This window comes from Falco biarmicus, chromosome 7 (genome assembly GCF_023638135.1).
Source record: "Falco biarmicus isolate bFalBia1 chromosome 7, bFalBia1.pri, whole genome shotgun sequence".
Taxonomy (NCBI): domain Eukaryota; kingdom Metazoa; phylum Chordata; class Aves; order Falconiformes; family Falconidae; genus Falco; species Falco biarmicus.
The window spans coordinates 17,453,166-17,475,276 of record NC_079294.1 but is presented as its reverse complement, the minus strand read 5'-3'; the positions used below and the strand labels follow the sequence as shown (position 1 = coordinate 17,475,276).

The 22,111-nt window shown below is 40.4% G+C and overlaps 1 protein-coding gene across 9 annotated transcripts in view; it reads left to right on the top strand.

The window, feature by feature from the left end:
- Nucleotides 1–22,111, top strand: part of MEIS2 (Meis homeobox 2) — a 175,164-nt gene that overhangs the window by 46,455 nt on the left and 106,598 nt on the right. For all 9 annotated transcript variants that reach the window (XM_056346530.1, XM_056346527.1, XM_056346529.1 and 6 more), the window contains one exon: nucleotides 6,586–6,731. In XM_056346530.1, the coding sequence (XP_056202505.1) occupies nucleotides 6,586–6,731 (146 nt within the window). The remainder of the gene's footprint in view (nucleotides 1–6,585; nucleotides 6,732–22,111) is intronic.

Here is a 22,111-nt window from a genome sequence, read left to right as displayed (position 1 = left end):
GGGGGAGGGTGTTAAGGGCCAGGGAAGCCTGAGGTAAGCCTATGAAGACTGTTTTTTCAGTGCTCTTTTGAGTGTGAAAAAGGTGGCATGGGTCACTGTCCCCTCTTTAATGTCGGAAAACCCACACAGTTAGTAAATGTTGCATGTAAACTAAAGCATTTCATCCCTTCTCCTGCACTCCACGGCAGCGGGCCATGAACTAGTCACTTGAAAATCGCAGAAAAATTTCACTTCAACATGTCTGGACAGTTTAGCACAGCAGGAACGTAAGAGAGATCAGTAATTAGCAGGTTGCTTTACTGTTCCCCTTGTCTGCATTGGAACACTTTTTTCACCTGATGTGAAAAAATGTTGGATTATAATGAACGAACCACAAACCTCCTGGCTGTACAAAAGAGCTTAAAATTTAAACCACTGTTTATTAGTTTTCTCTTTAAAAAGCTAGAAAAATATGTTGCTGGCTTTTGAATATAATCTCTAAGAATTCTCAATTCACTTAACAAATAAACATGAGCTTTAAACACAGACAATTAAAGGCACAAAAAAGCCAGTCTTTTTTCATATTTTTGGACAGGAAAATCATAAAGGGGGAAATGTGAAACATTACAGTTCTGCAAATATTTTTGAAAGATTTGAATCACTGATTTTATAGCATGCATTGCTATAACAATAACGTTGATGGAATGTCATTTCAAACTTGGAATAAATAATCAAATATTTGTAAATGCCTTTTTGGAAAATAAGATAAATTAGTGATTATAGAATGGTGCCTATCCAGAAATAGAAAAGGAACAGTTTTTATTCTGTCTCTTTTTGTCAATACAGTTTAGACACCAGCTACCATGCAACTCTTTAAGCCTTTAGCACATATTGCCAGATGGCAATAGGGACTTGCTCCTGACTGACAAACTATGCTAAAATGTGATTAGATCAAGTAGAATAGCTTTGTAGGTGAGATCTGATAGTGGCTGATAGCCCTCTTCCTTTTCTTTTTATTTGAATTTACAATAGTTACTAATGCCTGGATTGTGTGAAATGCGTACATGTCATCTTCACAGTATCAGCCCAGTGTAATTGCTGGGTTATATTCTGTAAAGCAAAAGATCTTCCAAAAGAATAGCAGTGAGAAGGCCAGCTCTTCATCACCTCCCTGCTGCTAGAAGGGCAAGAGAAGAACATCTTCTGTAGCAAGAGCAATGACCGTGTTATATGTCTGAACACATAACACATATGTCACTTAAACATATGACCATATGACACCATGAGATGTGTCTGGTATCTCAGAGACACAAAAGGGGAGGGAACGCAGGGGGCTGATTAGAGCAGCTCACTTGAGGACACCTTACTGCAGGATGGGGCAAGTGGTGGCTGAGCATGCAGGTCACCCTGAGACGCCTGTGTCAGGCCTAAACAGCTTCTGATGGCTCCTTTATTCCTGTGGTCAAGTAATTCAGCAAAACCAGCACACGTACTGGCAGAGTACTGCTGGCGATGGCACTGATCTGAGCTGAGATTCCTACTTGAACTATTTGTGGTTTTCAAAGAAGTCCCAGGCTTGCCGCCCTTAACCTGTCCTAGCTCAGTTTCCCTAGGCAGTAAGATACAGTAGATAAGTATTGCCTCTACAGTGTAAGGAAACTAAGTCAACTTCCATGAACAGTGATCATTAATAGGAAGACAAAAAAACCCCAACTCACAGCCAGCACTTCATTCAAAGAGCTGTGATCTGCTGAAGCTGTAAGGCTAAAAGCCTGATGATTTTAACAGGGTGGAGTGGAGATAGGGAGTTCTCTTGAAGGGTCTTTGATTCTGGGGCTGACCTTCCCTCTCTATTAGCCCTCCCTACAGCACAGACTGTCTTATCTTCAAAACATATTCAGACACTTCTCTTTCCAGCTTTTTGGCAGTGGTAATTAACCAGATTTTTATCATTTTTATCTGGTGGTGATGTGGATCATATCGCTAAGTTGAACATCCTTATTAATAATGGTTTACAATACTTAATGTGTCCAGATGGACACGTTATAAGTACAAACAAATAATTGCAAATTGTGAATATAAGCTGCATGCCGATTCTCCTTTGTTTTGCATTTATATCGACATATTCTACTCCATCAAAATACTGAACTGAAAGATTGTAGAGCAGTTTACTTAAGATCAGCATACTGTACTGCAGCCTTCCTTTTCAGAATCCCTTAACTCGGTTTTCATATTGCTTGCACTATTTTTAGAAAAATGGTGAAGTGTCTTGTCTTCCCCTGCTTTAGATAGCCTTGCTCTTCTCTCTTGTCCTTTAGCAAGACAAACCATAAAGCTGTAAAGGACCTCTGATGGTAAAGAAACTCAAACACTGTGTCCTGAAATATATTTTCCCAGAAATCACTGTTCTTACTGCTCTGCTTGTTATGATGGTAATAGAAAAAATTTCTAGGGTTTTGATCCAGGTTGTTACCAGACTTCTGTGCTTTGGCCCAGCTGAGTTATCCTTTTCAGTTAACATTTTGCATAGACTGGGAATTTATTAGTCATTGTGTTCACGAACGTTGAAAAGTCTAGATGAGCAGCTTCTTAAACAGCACTTGCTTCATCTCTTGCTGGGTCTTTACTCTGTGAGGAACACAAACAAGGACTAGGGCTGAGATAATACTGATAGTGTGGAGGACTGTCAAAAAGGAATTAGTTGATAGGTTGGACGGGCCTTCTGTAGGGCTGGACTGTTTCCTGAAGAGTTCTTAGCTATATGAACATCAGGGTCAGCAAGCTAGTCTGTCCAAAGAGATCAGTTTGCAGCAAGTTAAGTCTGAAATTATGATGCAATGGAAAGCCTTCTACAACTATTTTTTCAGTATTTTTGAAATAAGAGGTAGTCTGCTTTGTTTTCAATGCAAAAGAATTTATCTTGTGAGAAGAAACCCTCAGCGCATGCTAAGAGTGTCGGCACACAGAGCTAATGTGGAAACCTAACTTCTGGCTGTGTAAAGAAGACTTGCATCTTCAGCCTCCTCCACAAACCCTTCCTCTAGAAGAGAAGGTCTCTAAGGAACCCTGTGTGGATCACTGCAAAGTCTCTTGTAAATTCTCTCCATGTTTTATAAGAGTTATTGAGACTACTACATAGCATTGATATAATCTTAAACAAGCTGGGTAATATGCCTAATTCTCTACTGGCTTGAATCCTGCATAGTCATTGACACCTCCACAAAGAGAGTGCCGCTTAGGAACTCTCTGCTTCCCTAGAGCAGTGGTAGGGTTTTGCAATCATTTGTACTCTTTGCACAAGAATAAAGGAGTGAAGAGTGTGCAAAGCAGGAGAAAGTCACCCTTCATTTTTTTGCTGCTGCGTGAAAGAGAGAGTCAGTGGGCCAAAATCTAGTCTTAATTTCCCCACCAGAAAACTCGGATAACTGTGCTTATGTAAGTGCAATTTCCATACAAATTAGGACTTGCCTCTACTTTTCTAACAAACTACTATCTAAATCAGGATATGAACAGTTCACATAAGCAGAATCACTTGTAATGATGGTTTAAATTATTTAGATTCCTTCATACAGCATTTAATAATATAGTTAATCCAGTTTGGCATAGAGTAACTTTCATATGTATTCGGTTTATTTCACTTTTGGTAATTTCTTTTTCTTCATTTAAAAGTGACTAATGTTTATTTGGATACAGAAAACTAGGATCAGGCCCTCCATATCCAAGAAGTAAATAATTCCATCTTGGAAAAATCAGTTATGGGCTACTTCTGTGATTTCTTGCCACTAGAAACAGTCTACACTAATGTGAGCAGTTGTAGTCCTAATAAAGTTACGACAATATAGATTAGGAGGATTGGGCCTGTAGTTCACCAGGAGCAACAAATCTTGCCGTATTCATCTTCTGAGGTCGTTTGGAGGTACGATATTTGAATGTCCTTTCATGAGGTTACGGAACAGATTAGGGAAGCACTGACTCTTGCTGCTGTCAGTTTTGACTGCTGATTAAGGTGGGAAGGCAATGAGAGCTTCAGCTGAACTTTCCTCTCCTGGGCTGCTATTAGCTTTTTAAAACTAGGATATTAACAGCCTCTCCAAATGGTCTAAACACTGATTTAGCATGTGGGTGACTCCTGCCGAGGATGCTTTCAAACAGACTATGTCTATGCAGACAAACAGGAATTTGTCCATACAGAAAGCAAACTGGTGCTTCTGCAGAGCGAAAGGATGGTGCAGAGCAGACGTTTTATAGCTCCACTCATCCTATGCATACACACATAGCTTTACATAAAGAGACAAAGATATCTTTATCCGCACGACAGATAGACAAACAGACTGACTGACTTCAAACTTGCACTTTCAGTAGGATTTTTTTTCCTCCCATCTCTGGGTACTGCTTTTCAGAATTGCCTGAGGCTACAGTACAGCACCTCAGATCCCCAAGGCCCATTGCCTGGCTCCTAATAGCCACTCTCCATCTGTGTCACATGAACAGCTGATGAGATAGCTCCAGTGTCTGTATTTTGGAGAGCATATCCACCCAGGTTAAAATGCTGGGGTTGCCAAGGAGCAGTCAGAAGCCATTAGTGTTTGTGAGAATTTGCCTTGCAGCAGTTCCTTGGCATAGTGGAAACTGTGTGTGTATGTGTGTGTGTGTGTGTGTGCATGCGCGTGTGTGAGAGAGAGGGGTAGGGTGGAATATATGGGGAGGAGAGAGCAAGGGAAAGGAGCGCATTCTAAATAACCAACATGCAAAAGCGAACAGTTGGTTACAGCGTCTAGGGCTTCTGTAATCTCTTTGATTAGTTTGCTGTGATTTGACTCTCCATTCTCTATCGTTAACAGAAACAAACAAACAAAACAAGAAAAAAAAAAAAGGAAAAGGAGCATGAGAAAGAGAGCAGTGACTTCAGGGTCTTGCTCTGGTGTTTGGGCAGATGGAAAGGAGCTGCTCTGCCTTGGGGCAGGGTGGTTGTAATGAAGTGGCCTGTCAGTCTGTAAATAGTGAGGGTCATCTCTTCCATGTGATGGAGGGTATCACATTGCAGTGAAAATGGAAATGTCAATAAAATTAATCTGCCAGCTCTTTGCTGTGGCTTTTTCTGCCTCTCCAGTCCAAAAGGGTTGGTTTTTCAGAGGGGAGGCAGTGGAAGAAGGGTGATCTGGCACGGGAGGGAAGATGGAGCTGAAATGCAAGTTTTGAAGCAAATGGACTGTATGTAGCAGCAACGTATTTCGTTTAGCAGCACTACAGAGCTAGACAAGGCTATAGGAATTAGCTCATGAATCTATAGCATTCCTCAGGAAGCTATGGAGCGTCTAGCTCAGGCTACATTGAGCACAGAGTTTATTGTTTTAGGCTTTCTTGGACAAGGTTTTTACTTAGCATGGGATTTATGGCATTTACTGCTAATGAATGTCTATTCTTAAATTACAAAAACCACCGTCTCAGCACAATTCCCAGATGTCCTTCCAGGACCTCGGCTTCTTAAACACCAGCAGGGAGCATAAACTCTCCACTTCTCTGTTTTCCTCTTTCGTGTGGCTCCGGGCTAATGATGTGTAAGGAAAACACAGCAATCTATAAAGTCTCAGTGCTGTCCCAGTATTCTTCATTTATTTTGCATTTGATTATGCCACAAGTCGGATCTTGTTTCTTTCCTTTTTTTAAAGTTATTAGTTCAAATATTAATGTAGGAATATGGCATATATTGCTGCTCTTGATTGATGCCTTCCCAAAAACAGGAAGACGTGCTCGTATGAATTTTAAGAAAGTAGGGGTCCTGCAATGCCTTGCCAGAAGAGTTTTTCAGATACATAATTTAGATGCCCTCCAGGCAGGCTTTCAAGGCATTTTTGCTGGAGGGCAAGAAAAAATAACTATGACTGTTAAAAGTAAATGATTTTTGCTAATGCACAATTAATGCCAGGGAAAAGCACAGAAGAGAAAGATGTTGATGGAAAGTTCTGATTAAGTGAGAGCTCTACCTTGATGTGCATCTTTTTTTTTTTTAATGATAATAATCACTGATGCAGAGATGTAGAAGTTTTCATGTCATGCAAATGCTATATGCAGGGTCATACTAGGTGTACGTGTTTGTGCGTGCCTATGTATGTGGGTTGGGAGGTGATGGTTATGGGGAGGGGCTCATCTGACAGTGTGTTATGTGCACTGAACGGTGACATGGTTACTGCCACCTCTGCAGAGGGCCTCGAATATATAGACTACAGAACATTTAACTTGATTACTTATAGTACGCATTCAGAATGGTTGTAGGGATGCATTTACAGTGAATGGGTTTTCTTGTGGCAGGTTTTCCCACGTTGAATCCCATAATTGACAAAGAGCTATTGCACTATGTCAAGCACACAATTGTAATTGAATTAATGATATATGCATGTGTGAAATGCAAAATTAGTATTTGGAGAGACATGGTTTCTAATTTTTACATATTTGTATCAGCACTCATATATAATCAGAAACTATGTGTGCCTGATCTAGCAAATCAAAATAAAACTGTGGTAGTGTCTTGGTAATTAATGATCCTTTTTGGCTTCTATATCTTGTTCATTAAATGTCCCCTCCTTCCTGTTTTTCTCTTTGTTGTAGGAGATGGTTTAGACAACAGTGTAGCCTCACCTGGTACAGGGGATGATGATGACCCAGACAAGGACAAAAAGCGTCAGAAGAAAAGAGGCATTTTTCCCAAAGTAGCAACAAATATCATGAGAGCGTGGCTTTTCCAGCATCTCACAGTAAGTGGTGCCCCAAACCAAAATAGATTTCTATTCATGTGCCTAATGAGGTTTATTCATCACTATTAGAAATCAATTGTCCCCATAATTTTTTGGATGATTATTAGGGCTCAATTATTGTTGCTTTTTTTTTCCTGGATTTTTTTTTTCTTGGCTCTTGGAATCATGACAAGTCTGAAAGAAACCTATATATATGTATGTATATATATATATATACACACATACATGCCTATAGAGAGAAAAAGAGAGAGAGTACAAAGCCTTAGCATGGAACAACACCTACATATAAAGTAACCATTGTTTGCTTTGAACTATTCAAAATGTTCCTAAGGAAAAAAAAAGGGGGTTTTCTTGCTTTAGTACATAGAAAGCTCTGCCTTCTGGATTCTTTATTGCTGGTCTCTGTTTTCACAAACTTCCTGTGTATATGGTGGAAGGGAGAGCCCCAGTCTGTGTGTGCTGACATACACTGCGGATGTTAGAGAAGTCAAAGCAGCAGCTTGCAAACTTGTCGTTGTTACTTTGTGAGAAATGGAGAAGGCTTACAGGTTCCCTAATTCTTCAGCTGTGTAACAAAGAGAATAAGCACCTTTTTAGCTTCTCTTCAAGTCCATTACGTTAACAGCTAGCCATATTCACATTTGGGGAAGAGAGATCAAATATGTGAAAAAGCAATACTCTTCATGGACTATCTTTATCCTGCTTGCAATTGGTTTTATGTGTTGGTGTTCTGTTGACTATTATAGCTTCACTTAGGCATCAAAACACGGTTCCACAGAAAAACTAGGGACACTGGAAACTGGTAAAATTATCAATTGATTTTCCTATTCCTCTCACTGTAAAATTGTTTCTCACTTCTTAAAATGCTAACTGTTATTAACTACCTTTTCTTCTACCAAAGTTTTATAAATTTTCATGGTAGCTGATGTTGGTTACAGTATAATGATTTCAGGACAAGGTACCCGATTTATTTATGATAGGGACTATTGAACTGCTCTGCTAGCAGCACAGCTAAAGGGGGGAGCAATAGATCCACATTTCTAAACCATCATTTTGATGTAAGGACATTAGTAGCAAACTAAGGTGCATTGATCTGGCCTGTGGGGTCAGGATTAGCTGGAATAGCCAGTGTCTCTGCTGGAGTAGTGGTTATTCCTGCCTCCCAGCTATGGCCATTTCAAAGGTCAGGTGCCCTGTACCCACTTGGCTCAGAGGAATTAGACAGAACATGAGTCTCTGGGCTGATTACTTAACCAAAGACAAAATAATGAGTCCTAAGCAAATACTGACTAATTGAAAGGGCTGTAAATCCATTACATATTGGTCAGGGATAATCAGGAGTATTTAATCACTTTTATCTATTCAGGAGCACTGAAGCTGCAACAGCAAAGCCCTGAACCTTGCCATGTGCTTATTATTCTCATCATTATCAAAATTACTTCACAGCTGTTCTTTGCTACATCACCTCAGCTGGAGATTTACTAACCTGTAAAATGTTTTTAATTTGGAAGTCGAGTGAGTGTGAGTGGAGGGTTTTTCATTTTGCTGTAGGGTATCTTTAGAGGAGTAGTACAGGCAGACAGCAAAAAGCAAGGCCACAAATAAACCAGTTTGTTTTGTACATGTCTCTGTGTTAACTCTGTTTCCTTTTATGCAATTTGTGATATCTTGTTTTTTTTCTCCCTGCCTTCCTTTCTCACATACTCCTTGAAAGCATTTGACACATGCTTATTAAACAGTCAACTGCCTCTCGCTCCTCTTGAGGAAAGTCCTCCTGGCTTTTTAAAATCCCTTTTCCTTGTTTCCATCCTCTCTCTCCTGACCCTCTCCATCCTGCATGAATTGAGGAAATTTGCCATCACTGGTGAGGATGGCCTCACAAAAATCAAATTAAATGAACACAAAAAAGCCCCAAACCTTTTACCATCCAGGCTTTAATGAGTTTGCAGGTGTTGAAAGATTTACTGTGCTGTAATTCTCAGACCTGCAAACTGATAATGGAGACCCCTGACCAGTGCAATGTAAATTCAGAAAGATTCTTGCCATAAACACATGCAGGGAAGGAAGAGAACTCCTTTCTTTTAAAGATCTCACACTTTTTCTCAAATTAGCTTGTCCATTCAAAGCACAGTGCTGGCTGAGCCAGAACGGGGGAATCTGTGATGTACAATTTTATTGTTTCAAGTAAATATCTTTACAATGGACGTCCATGATTCAATGTACATTCCTTCATTACTACTCTAACCTTATTTCAAATTGGTTTGTTCCTCCTTTGTGCTCTATGACCTGTTCTTGTATTACAATAATCCCCTGATGTACCCTTTTTTCTTCCTCTCTCTTTTTTTTTTTTTAAAGAAACTAATTGAATTATCTCATTATTTTAATTTGTTAAGCAAATGTATTTTACATCTCAGGATGTGTTCTTAAAGAAGGAGCTGCTTAGGCTTTGCCCCCTGAATGGGCCATTGGTACATTTTGACATTCATGCATTCATTAAGGAGAGGAACATAAAAGAGCTCTGGTTGTATTTTTTTTTCAAACACCCAACCAGCATGGAGCAACTTTTCCATAAGCCACAGGGGTCTCTCTACATATGTTCTCAACTGCAAGCCATTGTCACCTATTCTGAATACCTCAAAAGGACAAATAAAATACTAAAGGCCAACTGTAGCAATTGTTAGCTGTTAGTCTCAATATGACAAAAATCATTAACCTCTGGTTTCCCTGGAAGGAGAGGCAGTGGCAGTCCATCTCTTATGGCATGGATTAAACTTTAAATTCCTTTAGACTGTCAAATTCAGAGAGTAACTCAGCTCTGACTAATTGAATTTACTTATGATTTTAAATAAAATGCTGGTTTTTTTCCTTTATTCATTCAGTTTGCAAACTCCTAAGGTAGCTGATTTTAAAAATTGAATTGCCTAAGTGGCTTTTTTGAAAAGACAGGCACTTGAACTCTGTTGTAGAATGAATGTATCTGACAGGCTGTGTCTTTCAAAACAATTTCTAAACCCTATCACAGCTTCCATTTTGCAGCAACTTTAATTATATTTGAAATAGGATATACATGCATGTTTTTATTGTTGGAAATCAAACGCAAGGAGTAGGAGCTTCTGTCATGTTCTCATTCACTTACTGAGCTCTGTCTTACATTTGGAATTACAACAGTACCGGAAGATGAAAGATCTGAGGATGAATTGGTTGGAAATGTGTATGCTTTTTCTGGATAATATCCAGTGTTTAAGAAAGTAGAGGAAATCCTAGTCTGGTAGTATAAGCTTTTCAATAGTACATAAAGATTACGACATCAGAAAGGTAAACCTGACATTAAGGCTGTTTTTATTTGAGTTCAAAGGTGGTTAAAGAAAAGAAACAGCAAGAAATCTGACCCAAGCCGAGAGTTTATTCATCGCTTTGGAAGACTCCTTTTCCTCTATGCCAAGGAGTCCTTAGTACACTCAATTAGCCTCTCAGACATCTCTGCTTTCCTCCCTCAAGTGCTCCCCTATTTGCCCTGCAAAGAACATATTTGATCATGAAGTGAAAACAGGAAGTGCTCAAATGTATAGACACCTCTAGTTTACACCAATGTTGAGATTAGAATTTCTTACCAGCAGCTATACAGAGCCGGCCCCCCCTTTCTCCTGTGCCCTTTTGAAGGATGGAGGACCTTTAAAATGTATGTACATAGTCAGAAGAGAGCAAAGTTATGAGGGAAGTAATTATACCCTTCTATGGACTTGTACCTCTGGTAGTTCAGCCCTTTCTGCAGTGTGGTGTATTGAGGACTACACTTTTGCTACACTCAACGTTTTTTCCTTCTTTTACAGAGCTGGTAGAACAGAGATGCATTTATTCTTTGACACTTACCTGGAGTGATGCCTTTTGTTAAAGTTCTGTTTTGGTTGTTTCTTTTGTTAGTCTGTAAGATGTATATCTCAACTAAAAGTAAGAGATATACTGATGGTAGCCTGCAAACGAAACCTTTTTTATGATGGTGCCATATTCCTACCTGGTGGTATTTGGTATGGCTCCCCTAAAGTCAGTGGAGTCAAACTGGCTTTTTGCTTTTTTTGCTAGCTGAAGTTCTGTCTCTTAACATTTGTTTGAACAGTGTCATTTTAGCCTGATTTCTGCAATCTTCTGGCTGAAAATCTTAGTCTTCAAAGTGTCTTGCAGAGTAGATTTTGGTTTCATCTGCTTTGGTATCACGCTAGAGCAAGGTCTGCTGGAATGTGTTAAAATGAACCAGCCACAGGTCTTGTATTCACCTGAATTAATTTTCATAGCCTGCTGTATTCAGGTGGCCAGATTAGATAATATGAACAGTCTTACTGAAATATCTGTATTTGTGTGGGTGTATCTGAGAATATATCCCTATCATATTTTGATGAATGGCTTACCGAGCTTTTTATACAGGGTGGCTATTTTATTTATTCATTATATTTGATTCTAGAGATGACTGTTGTCAACCCAAGCCAATCTTGGAGCAAGCTTTTAATGGAGCAAGCTTTCAAAACAGTTGAAGCCATCCCACCTTCATAAATATTTCCTCCCATATCATGATTTTAGCGATAATACTTAAAGGAGGGTTAGGAACATAGCTGGCCATTGCACTCCACACTGAAGAGCTTACTTTCCTGTCAAACAGTAAAACAGCTTTCCTCAGAGTCCTGGTCTAGCAGAAACGTTCTTCACATTGCAGGTTTTGCTCTACTTAAAAGAAACAAAAGCAAACCCAAAAATACAACAGACCTTTGCCCAGTTAAAATAATGACAAGAAGGCTGGGACACTCAAGAAAATGCAAGAATATGAAGACATTCTGGTGAATTTTAGTGCACGTTGGACTGCGCTGTGATGCACTGTGCGCTCCCGGGGTACACTGAGGAGGCGGACGATGCCCTCTGATTGTCCTGTGAAATGACCTGCATGTGGGTTTGCACAGCTGCCATTTCTGTGCCATTTCAGTGCACCATGTAGTCAGAGAACTGGAGGTGCCTAAGGTACAGTTTTATTCCAGGTCTGCCTTTTAAGCTAGACTGGCCGTGTGCTGACTGTGCAGCCAGGTAGTGAGTTGCTTGCTGGTGTAGGACAGACCTCCCTGACTGTACAAACACCGCCCAGTTGGAAGCGCAAAATAATATTTGCTCGTTTTTCAGCTGGGTAAACTTTGTGAGGAGAGGTTAAGTGATTTCACCCTAGTACTGGAGAAAAAAACAGTGTCTGAATGCTAAACTCCCATGACCTGGTGTCCTGGTGTCCCTGATGGGGCTGTGCACCTTGGCACCCCAAGGTTGCTCTGGTTGCTCACCAGAAGGGCTGGCGGCTGCTCTTGACATGCATTGTTTTTGCTGGTGGTGGCATAGACCTACTTAATGTCACCAGCACCCCTCTCCTGTCCTGCCCGTCTGCACTATGGCACCGCCAGCCTGCACAGAATAAAACTGGGAACCTTCCTCAAAATGTCACTCCTGATCCCAGGCCCAAAGCTTGCGTCCTCCACACGCCCCTTGTCCTCGGCCACGAAATCAGTCCCCAAGATTTAGCAACAGACCGAGCGTTCATGTACCTTTTAAACGTCACAGCCTTAAAAGAAAAGAGCTGAAATGGGGGTGGGGGTGGGGCTTTGTTTGTTTTAAAAATGGAATCTGAGATTAGATCTGACATTTCTACATCCACCCCCTACAGAAGAGGGAACCCGGGGTCATGGGGTGTGTGGGCCTCAAAAGCTAGCTTTGTCTGGGAGTGGTTAATCTAATCATTGTTACATAGACATCTGTTATTTCTTCTGAAAAATTGATGCTTTTGTGACACAATGATCCATCTATTTAGTACAACAGCCTGAGTAATTAAATTAAAAAAAGAATATTTTTGCGGGAACATGTATTCTAAAACTGCCATACCTCCTCATACCAGCGAAAAGGCTGGGGAGCGGGCGCGGGAGCGGGGGAGCGGGAGAGGAGTGCTTTAAACCCCGCATTGTTTTCTGCTGGCTGGAGGAAAACATCTGTGAATTGTTTGAACTGAACCTTAGCAGGGACTGTCTGAATCTGTGTCATCTCTGTTTAATTTCAGGAAATGATGTCACAGCGCATTAAATAACAATGCTGCGTGATTTATTTTTACTTGTACATGCTGTCCTAAGCATTTTGGTTACATGGCAGTGTTTCCAATTAAGTGCAAGCTTTCAGTTTTAAAAAATATACTCAGTAATGCTTTTTTTTTGGGGCGTGGGCACAGGGTGGCTGGGTATTTTAGGGGGTCACCAAGGTTCAGGGCTGTCGAAGGGCTCTGGGCCCATTTGTCATGTGCTTATTTGTAGTTGGAACTGGATGTCAGCGCTCTCATCACCCATGGCAACCTCCAGGACCGTGGGTTTGTTACAAAGCCTGTCTGGGGGAGAAAAAAACCTAAATATTCCGAACCGATCCGTCAAAAGACCTATTAGATAGTTATAGCCAGGCCTGCGTACTGTAGCTTCTGCCTCCATCAAACTTTCTGCACTCCCCCTTCTTCTGCAGAAGAATAGAGGACATAAGTCAATTCTGTCTGCCATCTGTCGCCTCTCTCCCCGCTCCTCAAATTAAAGAGACAGTCCGAAATTTAAATAATCGGATACAATCACAGGAAGGCCGCCTGGAAATTATTACATGTGCATTTGGGTTGGTTTCCCTCCCCCCCCCCCCCCCCCTTCTTTTTTGTTTTTGACTTCTTGTTTTATTTTGAAGGGGGATCTTTATTGTACTTCTTTGGACATCAAAATATGTTGTGTGTTTCAGCTTCAAAAATAGCATTCTGAGGAATACTGGATTTGCAGTGTCACCAAGTTGTTATCTAATAAGATTCCAAGTTATATATAGGGGGAAATTCACACACACTCATACACATACCCCAAACAAGCCCCGAACTGCAAATCCTGCAAGGGACAAGCAAATGAAATACATCACCCTTCCCCTCCAGCTCTCCCTTCCTCATCACCCTTGTTCCCTCCCTGAATCCCCCCTGGCAGGCTGAGGGACTACAGCAAAGTCCTTTCACGTTGCTACCAGAACGATTTAGGCTCTTGAGCCTACCTAATGGTCCTTTGCCAAGCCTGCTGTAATAGTTTTTCTCACTACCTTGTCTGATGTTAGCTAGTTGTGCTTTACCTTCACATCTCTTTTTTTCTTCTTTTTCCCTTTTCCCCACTGCCCTGCCTGATTTTGCCCCCTCCTCCTTCTCAACAGGCAACACAGTGTGTCAGGGCTGCAGCGAGGTGAATTTCATTCATGTGGCATATGAGGTCAGCCACTGCCAAACCATCAGATAACAGGTCTAGATGTTGCTTCCCAATTTAATATTTTACCTGCCATTTTCAAATAGGGAGTTACTGTAATGAAAAACATGTGCATGATTTTAGTTGAGACTTGATTAAAAAGCCTCAACAGAGCAAGCTGAATGTGGCCTAGCAAAAGATAGGATCAGCCACCGGTGTTTTCTGGTTGTTATTGTCAGATTACAAAGCTTTGCAGAGTCAGTACAGGAATTGAGTGAAAAGAAAAGAAGAAAGAATTCCAAAGTCCAAGTAATGAATTCCTTAAAGTAATTGAAACAAGGAAGTAGTAGTGACAAGAATTCATTTATAGAGAGTTGTGGCTTCGAGGCTCATGAGGTAAAAGGGGATTTAACTAAAGCATATGCAAATATAAATAGTGTTTAAACACTCAAAGAGTGTTGCACTAATAAATGTTGTGCACTGCAGCCTTTGAAAATCAAGATCACAGTCAACTAGAGGTGAGAATTCTTTTGAGTATTTTCAAGTTCCACTACCTAAAACAGTTGTCATCAGAAAACGCATGGTTCCTCCCTTTCTCTATAGTGTGGGCACGAGTATATGTATATATAAAGTATATTTTTAGGGAGAAAGCAATTGCTGCTGTTTGTGCAAAGTGATACTGCCTCTCACTTTTGCCTCAGGACATGTTTATTTAAGACCTTCCTTTCAAGATCCAAGGGCAGAGTAATTGGTTTCAAAGAAGTTTTCTGTAAAATTAGAGTTATACTGTAAAAAAAAAGCGCATTTCTGACGAACAGTTCCACAACTACTAAAAAATGGAGATGTCAATTCTTATTGTCGCCTAATGAAAAGAGCAGTTTGTGGCAGACAATATTACTTGTGGTGTTGTGGAGTTTGCCTTGAGTTAGGATACTTAGAACACCATGCATTACATATTTTAGAGTTGATTGGCAGCAGTCGTTTGTAGTACCCAAAGCAATCATTGGCATCCTTAGATTTATTATTGTCCTTAAGCATAATGGCAATACAGTTTTCATGCTTTTACATTTGCTATTTTTATTTTTAACCACTAGCCCCAAATATGCCAGAACTAATTTCAGTTGTTTTGTCTAATACTGGATGATAGGTTGTCAACTCACTGTATAATGCCGTAAAGATTTTTTTAAGTCTTGGTTTTACCTTTTTATGATGGCAGTTGAAAACACATATTTTATTTGTAGCAGCTGACTACTTATGTCCATAAAATGTTTAACGTCTCATGATGTTAAATCTCAGCACAAAGAATCGGAGTAACCAAGTAAACAGCAGCAAATATTTTAGTTTAGTGTTTTTAAAAAATCTGTATATATTAGTTTGTTTAATGCTATAGAAATTTGGCTATCATCTGGATCAAGCTTTTGTTTGGTCTGAGGTACATTTCAAAGTGGCAGCTTGATATTCTAAGGTGGATGTACTGTGGAAATACTGACCCAGCTGCATAAAAATGGGAAAGCTCCTGTTCACTTAGTATATACTAAGTATATAAAAGGAATAGTTTTTTGTAAGATCATGGCCTAGTCCAGACTACTTTGAAGATTGTTATGCCAATTAAAAAAAAACCAAAGACAATGTAAGCTGCATCGATAGTTGATATTCTGTGAACGTACGTGGATCTTTATAAAAGCGGTTCTCTTTCCTCCCAGGTAAGGTAAAAAATGCAGGTTTAATTTTTCTGTGTTCAAATATTTGGCAGATAATTTGGCAGGTTAGTGCCAAACAGTGTGTGCTTCTCAGTCCTGCTTCCATTAATTCCAATGGAACTCTGATCTCTTTGGAAAAAATGGACAGGATGAAGCAGTAAAATCATAATGGGAGACAGACAGACAAACACAATTTTGTGTCTTAATAGTCATTAAACACTATGGCCATTTTATCAAAAAATTGCGCTTAACAGGTCTTTCAAGGATCCCCTATTTTGTGATAGGAGGACAACTTTCTTGAGTGCTCAGCTCTTTGTCACATTCTTTTGTGGCTGAACCTTCACCATCATCCCTGGGATGCTTTAGCACAAGTGAGCTCTGGCAGACATGGGGAGATTTCAGTTCTGTTTCTAGCTGTGCCCATGGCAAGACACCATGCCTCAGTTTCCCTGTTTAAATACTATGGCATAACGATGGCAGATTCTTTTCAGAGTGCTTTTGATATTTACAGATGAAAAACTCTGCATGAGACCTGTGTCTTCTACTTAGCATCAGCTGAATTACAAAGGCCTGTACTTCTGTTGTGGTTTTATCCTACTGCTGAACTAGCACGACAGTCATGCAATGCTTGTACAAATACTCAAATACTTGAACTTTTGTAGACTCTGAAAGTTTAGGGTGATTCTCCCTTTATGAGGGAGCATTTAACATAAAGTTAAGAGTGTTCTGTTCTTTCTGGTCTACACTGTAGATGACAACATTTGATTGCTGCAAGCTATTTTAGCTCAAGTGGCTGGGGTTCTTTCTGTTTGTCAGGTCCTTTCCTTGCTGGTGACCTGAAGTGGTGACTATTGCATGCAAATGGTATCAAATATCTTTCCCAGAAAGCAGCAAGAGAAACAACCTTGGGCATCAACCGCTAGCCCAGGGGCAAGAGGCAGAATAAAGAGAGTGCAATAGCATTAACAAATGCATCTTTGTACTTCAAGAAGTCACTGGTGGATATTCCCCTCCTCAACAGCCCAGGGAGTTTCCTGATGCAAAATAGGACTTTGGCAGCTTTCCAGCCAGTCCTGATCCTTCTGCTGACTCTTTTGATTCATCCAGGTGCTTCCCACTTTGCATCCCACTTGTGCTTGAGTGAAGAACTGGGAAGCGGGAGGGTGACCTAGAGTGAAGAGTAAGGGACAGAAAGGCTACTGCAAAGTCCCTGATTCATGTTGAGCAACTCCCTGTGTACTGAGGAACGCATGCAGAGAGCTGACAGCTGTTTTGATAGTCCACACATGGACTATTCAGGGATACAGAATGTGAATAGTGAGAAAGGTCATGATAAGTGTGGTAACAACAGGAATAAGGAGCATTATGTGGTCAGAAAAGTCACGTGTGTATTTGGGGGAGTCAGCAAAGGAACGGTGCATAGGAATGCATACATGCATAGGAACAGCGGCACTCCTAAATTGCAAGGAAATTTGGTTAATTTGAGGGATCACTTCAAAATCTAAATGTTTAAAGGGTGCTTCAATTTCAACTTTAAAGGGATATTCTGGTCTCTTTCAGATATGAAGTAGGAAATTAAATGGAAACATATGTGAAAACAAGTTAGTTGTGAACAACAAAAAGGGGAAAAATAATTTAATTTACTTCTCTCTTCCACTCTTCTTTACTGTTTTGGCGGACTATTCCAAGAGTTGTGTTACTTGGTCTGCTCTTTTCAACCATGTTTCTTGCAGTTCCACATAAACACTTTATTGCATGAACTACCATCTCTTAGGAAAGACATGTGCTCCCTGAGTTGGTATGGACATCTCTGTGGACAGTGGGATGAGCTGCAGAGTTTTAGGACAATCCTAAGAAGCCCACATTGTTCCACATAGTATGCCTGCTTACATCTCAATTTTAAACGGCCTACTTTGTATGCATGTGTTGTATGGTGGCCATTAAATGCCAAGCAAACACTTCTCAGACCAGAAAAATCCCACTACTTAGTGCATATCTACCCTAGGCATTTGCAGACAATTCACTGCTATAATTAATCTTAGCTGTCCTGGCTCTGTGAAACCTGAACTTATATCCCACAATGCTCTTGGATGCAAACAAACCACAGATAAAAGGCTCTTGCCTGTTTCTCCCTCTTTTCTTCCCCCAAAGCTGTCCATTTAGAGAGCAATAATGCTCGCAAAGGAGATTAAATCCCACTATGAACCAGTGCAAAACTATATGTGCAGCAGGAAAATAAACTGTCTACAAACAAACAAGACTGTGGTGTCTTGCCAGCATGGGTATGAATAAACGTAACCCTAGAACTGTTAAACTATCCCAAGTTTAGCTCCTGGGATCTGAATCCTACTCAAAGCCCCAGCTGAAAATGTATGATACCATGCTCTCCAACTTGGTAACGCTGTAACATCCTCTGCTGCCTCCCGAACAAGTGCTGCGGCAAACTTCTTGCTGAGACTGAAAACTCTTTCAAACAAGGCCTGGGGGCTCATGAGCTTTCTAGTCAGTGCCCTGTAGGCTCACTCTGCGGAAAGGTATCTCGCCTAAAAGAGGCCAAATATCACACAACTGAGCTGGTGGGAAATTCAAACTGTTCTAAGCAAAGAAGTCAATAGAGCTGCTGTAGCGAAAGGTAATGTTCAGAGTGAGATCACCGTGTTATGATCTCATGCTGAACATCAGGACTGTTTTCTTTCTTGATGATTATGAAACTAGCCTGAGGCCAGTCTGCTGAGAGTCTAAGAAAGATATAGAAGGATGTTTGGAGAGCCTGGACTATCAGGGCCCTTATTCCCAAAAAAGTGTAACAGAGGCTGAAAGAAAATGAGAGAAATAAGAGCTGTTCTGTTATTTCCAGTGCTCTCCCCATCCATCCCCAAAATATACAATCTATCCATAGACACAGAATACGCATACTGAATTGGTGAATAAGCACAGGCTACAGACAAGAGGAGAAATTACCGAGGGGGAGCAAAACACCTTGCAGCAATAACGGAATTCAACAACCAAAATAAACCCCAGTCGCTGGGACTGTAGAACAATCTGTGGAAGTGCCTTTGCTTAGCACTTTTAAAACTAGACTCCAAAAACACATTTGAAGAAATACTGCTGAGAAACATCTTGCATTCCTGGGGTTACATTAAAGTAGTGTTGCCCGAAGCATTTCTCCTATTTCCATGTTTTCTTATTAATGATTAAAAAACTGAAAAAATATGTTGAAATTAGAGCTGTTTTCAGAAGGAAACCTTCCCAGATTTGGCTTCCTTCAGGTTTAAGTTTTTGTTGTATTTGTTTCAACTTTCTTAATGACATTTCATTTATCTGTCAGTGGAAAAATTGCTGCAAAATTAACTTGCAAAGTCAAGTTAGAAATGGGTCTGAAACCCAAAATGAAGAATTAGGCTTAAGAGAAATATATAATTACTGTTCCTTCAGGCACTGGGAGTTTGAGTGAATGCTGAAGGTCAGCCAGGCTTGAGCCCTGTCAGACCAACAAAGGAAGCGAGCTTGTAGCGAGGACCTTATGTTAAAAACACCTGCCTTTCAGATATTCAGAGTCAGAGATGGTGTCATGAGACATACGCTGCTTTCCATTCACATAATGTGAAGTTTCACAAATATCTGGGGAAGGTATAGGTCTGAAATCAACCCTTACTCAGCTTAGCGTTCCCCAATATTTCCAGCATCTGCTGCAACATCAGTTCTATGAAAAGACAACCCAAACCACCAAAAGTCATTTGGCCATTCAAAATCCATGTTGATTTTTAAGGACATGGATACAATCCAAATTTAATGCAAAATTAGGTTGATTGTGGATTTACACAGAAATTCAAATGCCGAAAGAGGTGAAAAACATGGCCTTTTCACCTGTTTTTCACTTACAGACTTTTACAGCAATTTGACGCCAGGATTCAAAACAAAGCTTGGGCCCTCAGAGAGGCAGAATGACCCCAAGAAAATATTGACTGAGTGCCTGCTGACTCAAAGTGCTGAATTTTACACACAGCTTTCCTCAAAAGCATCAAGAAGAAAGAGATTGTATTTGGAATTTAAAATGAAATTTTGCTCTTGAACATTACTTTATAATAATGTAACTGTGGGGTTCCACGTTTGCCTCAATGACTTCCAGATCAAATGAGCTCAGTTTGCATGGCAGAAAAATGCTTGCTTTTTCCTCCCCCCTCCCTCATTGCCAGAATTACAAATTTAGCCTGGGATCTGAGATCCAAGTTGGATTCTTTCTGGCTCATTTGTTGGCAGTCGCAGGGATTATATGATAACAGTAATGTTGCAATTACAATAGTAAATCTATGCAATTACAATAATAAATAGATGATGAAGTGGTCAGAATAAAGTCCAGTTTTCTTGCCTATAGCTAGGTTGGCTTTATGAAGAAAAATAGCACAAACTTCTGTTATGGTTTGAAGTCAATGGCATTTTTTGTCAGCCAAGAGCCAAATGCAATTCAGACACACAGGGATGGACATAAATCTGTTCAGTAAGTCAGTCACTTTTCAGAACGCCACTGCTTAGTTTTGTTAGTATTCTTCTTTCTGGGGGGATTTTTTTTTGTTTGGCTCAACATAGTCTAGGGAGTCAGGCCTGTTTGGAAGGTTTTCAAAGAAGCGAAGTGACAGGGCAAAGATCTCTTTTTCTCCCTCTTAATTATCCTTCTCAGGAATGGGCTTGTGTATCCATTTTAAAGATGCCATTGGCATCAAGTGCCTTTTGTAGAATTTTGATATACGGTTCAGAAGTTACCTGCACAAGAAAAGAGAGCGGGAGCTTTCCATGGCTGCATGTTGAAATCCTCCTGGCTGCAAAAGCAGCGAGTACTGACCTTTGCTCTCTGAACAGGGAGTCTTCTGGCATGGAGCTGAGTTTTCCTACTGCTCTTCAGAACTGTAAATAATGTTAGTACACCCTGAATTCAGTGCATGCAGCACTTTACATTACTATTGTGTATCTTAAAATAAACAACATTGCAAGCTGTTTATTTTGGTGTTACTATGTATGCATTTTTTAAACAGTGGTTACTTAAACAAATGTCTCTGTTCCCACAGCACTTAAAAGCTGCTGTTTGCTCATTGTGGTTTTTGGGTTTTGTCACTTTTGTTTTGATTATTTCTGAAAATCACACTCGAGGATACAGGAGACAGGAGTAAGTTGTACTTGATCCAAACAAATGCTTCATGTCACAGCTTTTTCTTTATGCCAGCTTTTCCCATGTTCCTAGCAGAAATAATAATTTTGATTTAGATCAAACTTACAGATCACCAGTACTCCAGATTGGATCAAACTGTCCTCAAATGCATTTCTGCAGGCCAGTCAGGCCATGCGTTTGTTTTCAGAATTTGACCCTGAGATAGCAAAATTGCTTTAATAACATTAGTACTGATTATTTATTTATTGCTCAGCAAAATAAAAGATGCAGGGGATGATTGAGTTTCCACATCTCCTTTCCCCCTCTCTCATCAGTCTTCCTTCTCCCACCCTAGAATCCTCAAGTGCCATGCAAACTTCTGTGGTTGGAAATGCTGATAAGAGATCGATGGAAAAGCCGTTATCAAAGGCTTCAACCTTTCTGAGCCATATTGCCATAGTTTAGTGGCCCTCTGCCTACCTAGGCACCTCAGAGGACACTTGCTGGTCTGTCACAGTTCTGCCAGAGGGCTGTGTGCCCTACACTGTTTTTTTGTCTTCAATAGTCAGCTTTCAGTGATGGCTCTGTTTCTTGCTATGCCACGTACACTATTCACAGATCTCGGTGTATTTGACTAAATCTTAGTAAAAGGATAAAGAATGAACTTGTTATTTTTCCCTCTGCTCACTCTCCCCACCTTTATAAAAAGTGACTATGGTACTGCGCGGTTGTGATAGTTATCCTATAGATGCACTGTTCCACTTTGCTGATTTTTCCTAGCTCATCTTCAATTAGTCCTTTTTGGTGGGAAAGAACAATACTTATTTGAGTCTGTGGAACTGTGTCTAAGGGGCTAAGCAGTCAGAGGCTTTCTCTGTGTGGATATTGCCTCATAATAAAGAACACAGGATAGCATAGCAAGGCCACCATCACGCATTTCTTAGTAGAGGCAACTATGATAGGGTGGGGGTGGAGGTGTTATTAAAAACAGGTTGTCAGCTTAACCACCTTCTGCCACTCATCTGAGTGAAAGGGAGTGGCTGGGCAGTCCTAAAAGTGCTGGGGTGACTCCTGTGTGGAAAAGGTTTAACAAGAGTGTTCCAACAAACCTGGGAGCTGGCACTGAATGGTATTAGGTACTGAACTAGTCCCCCGCCAGCCCTGGGATCAGAAAGCCACAAGCAGAAGCATTTGGTTTCCTCATGCTTGGACACAGCTGAGAACTGAGCCTGAATTATTCATTTGTAGAACTTGTAAAGGCTGGCTGTCTTTTTGCAACAG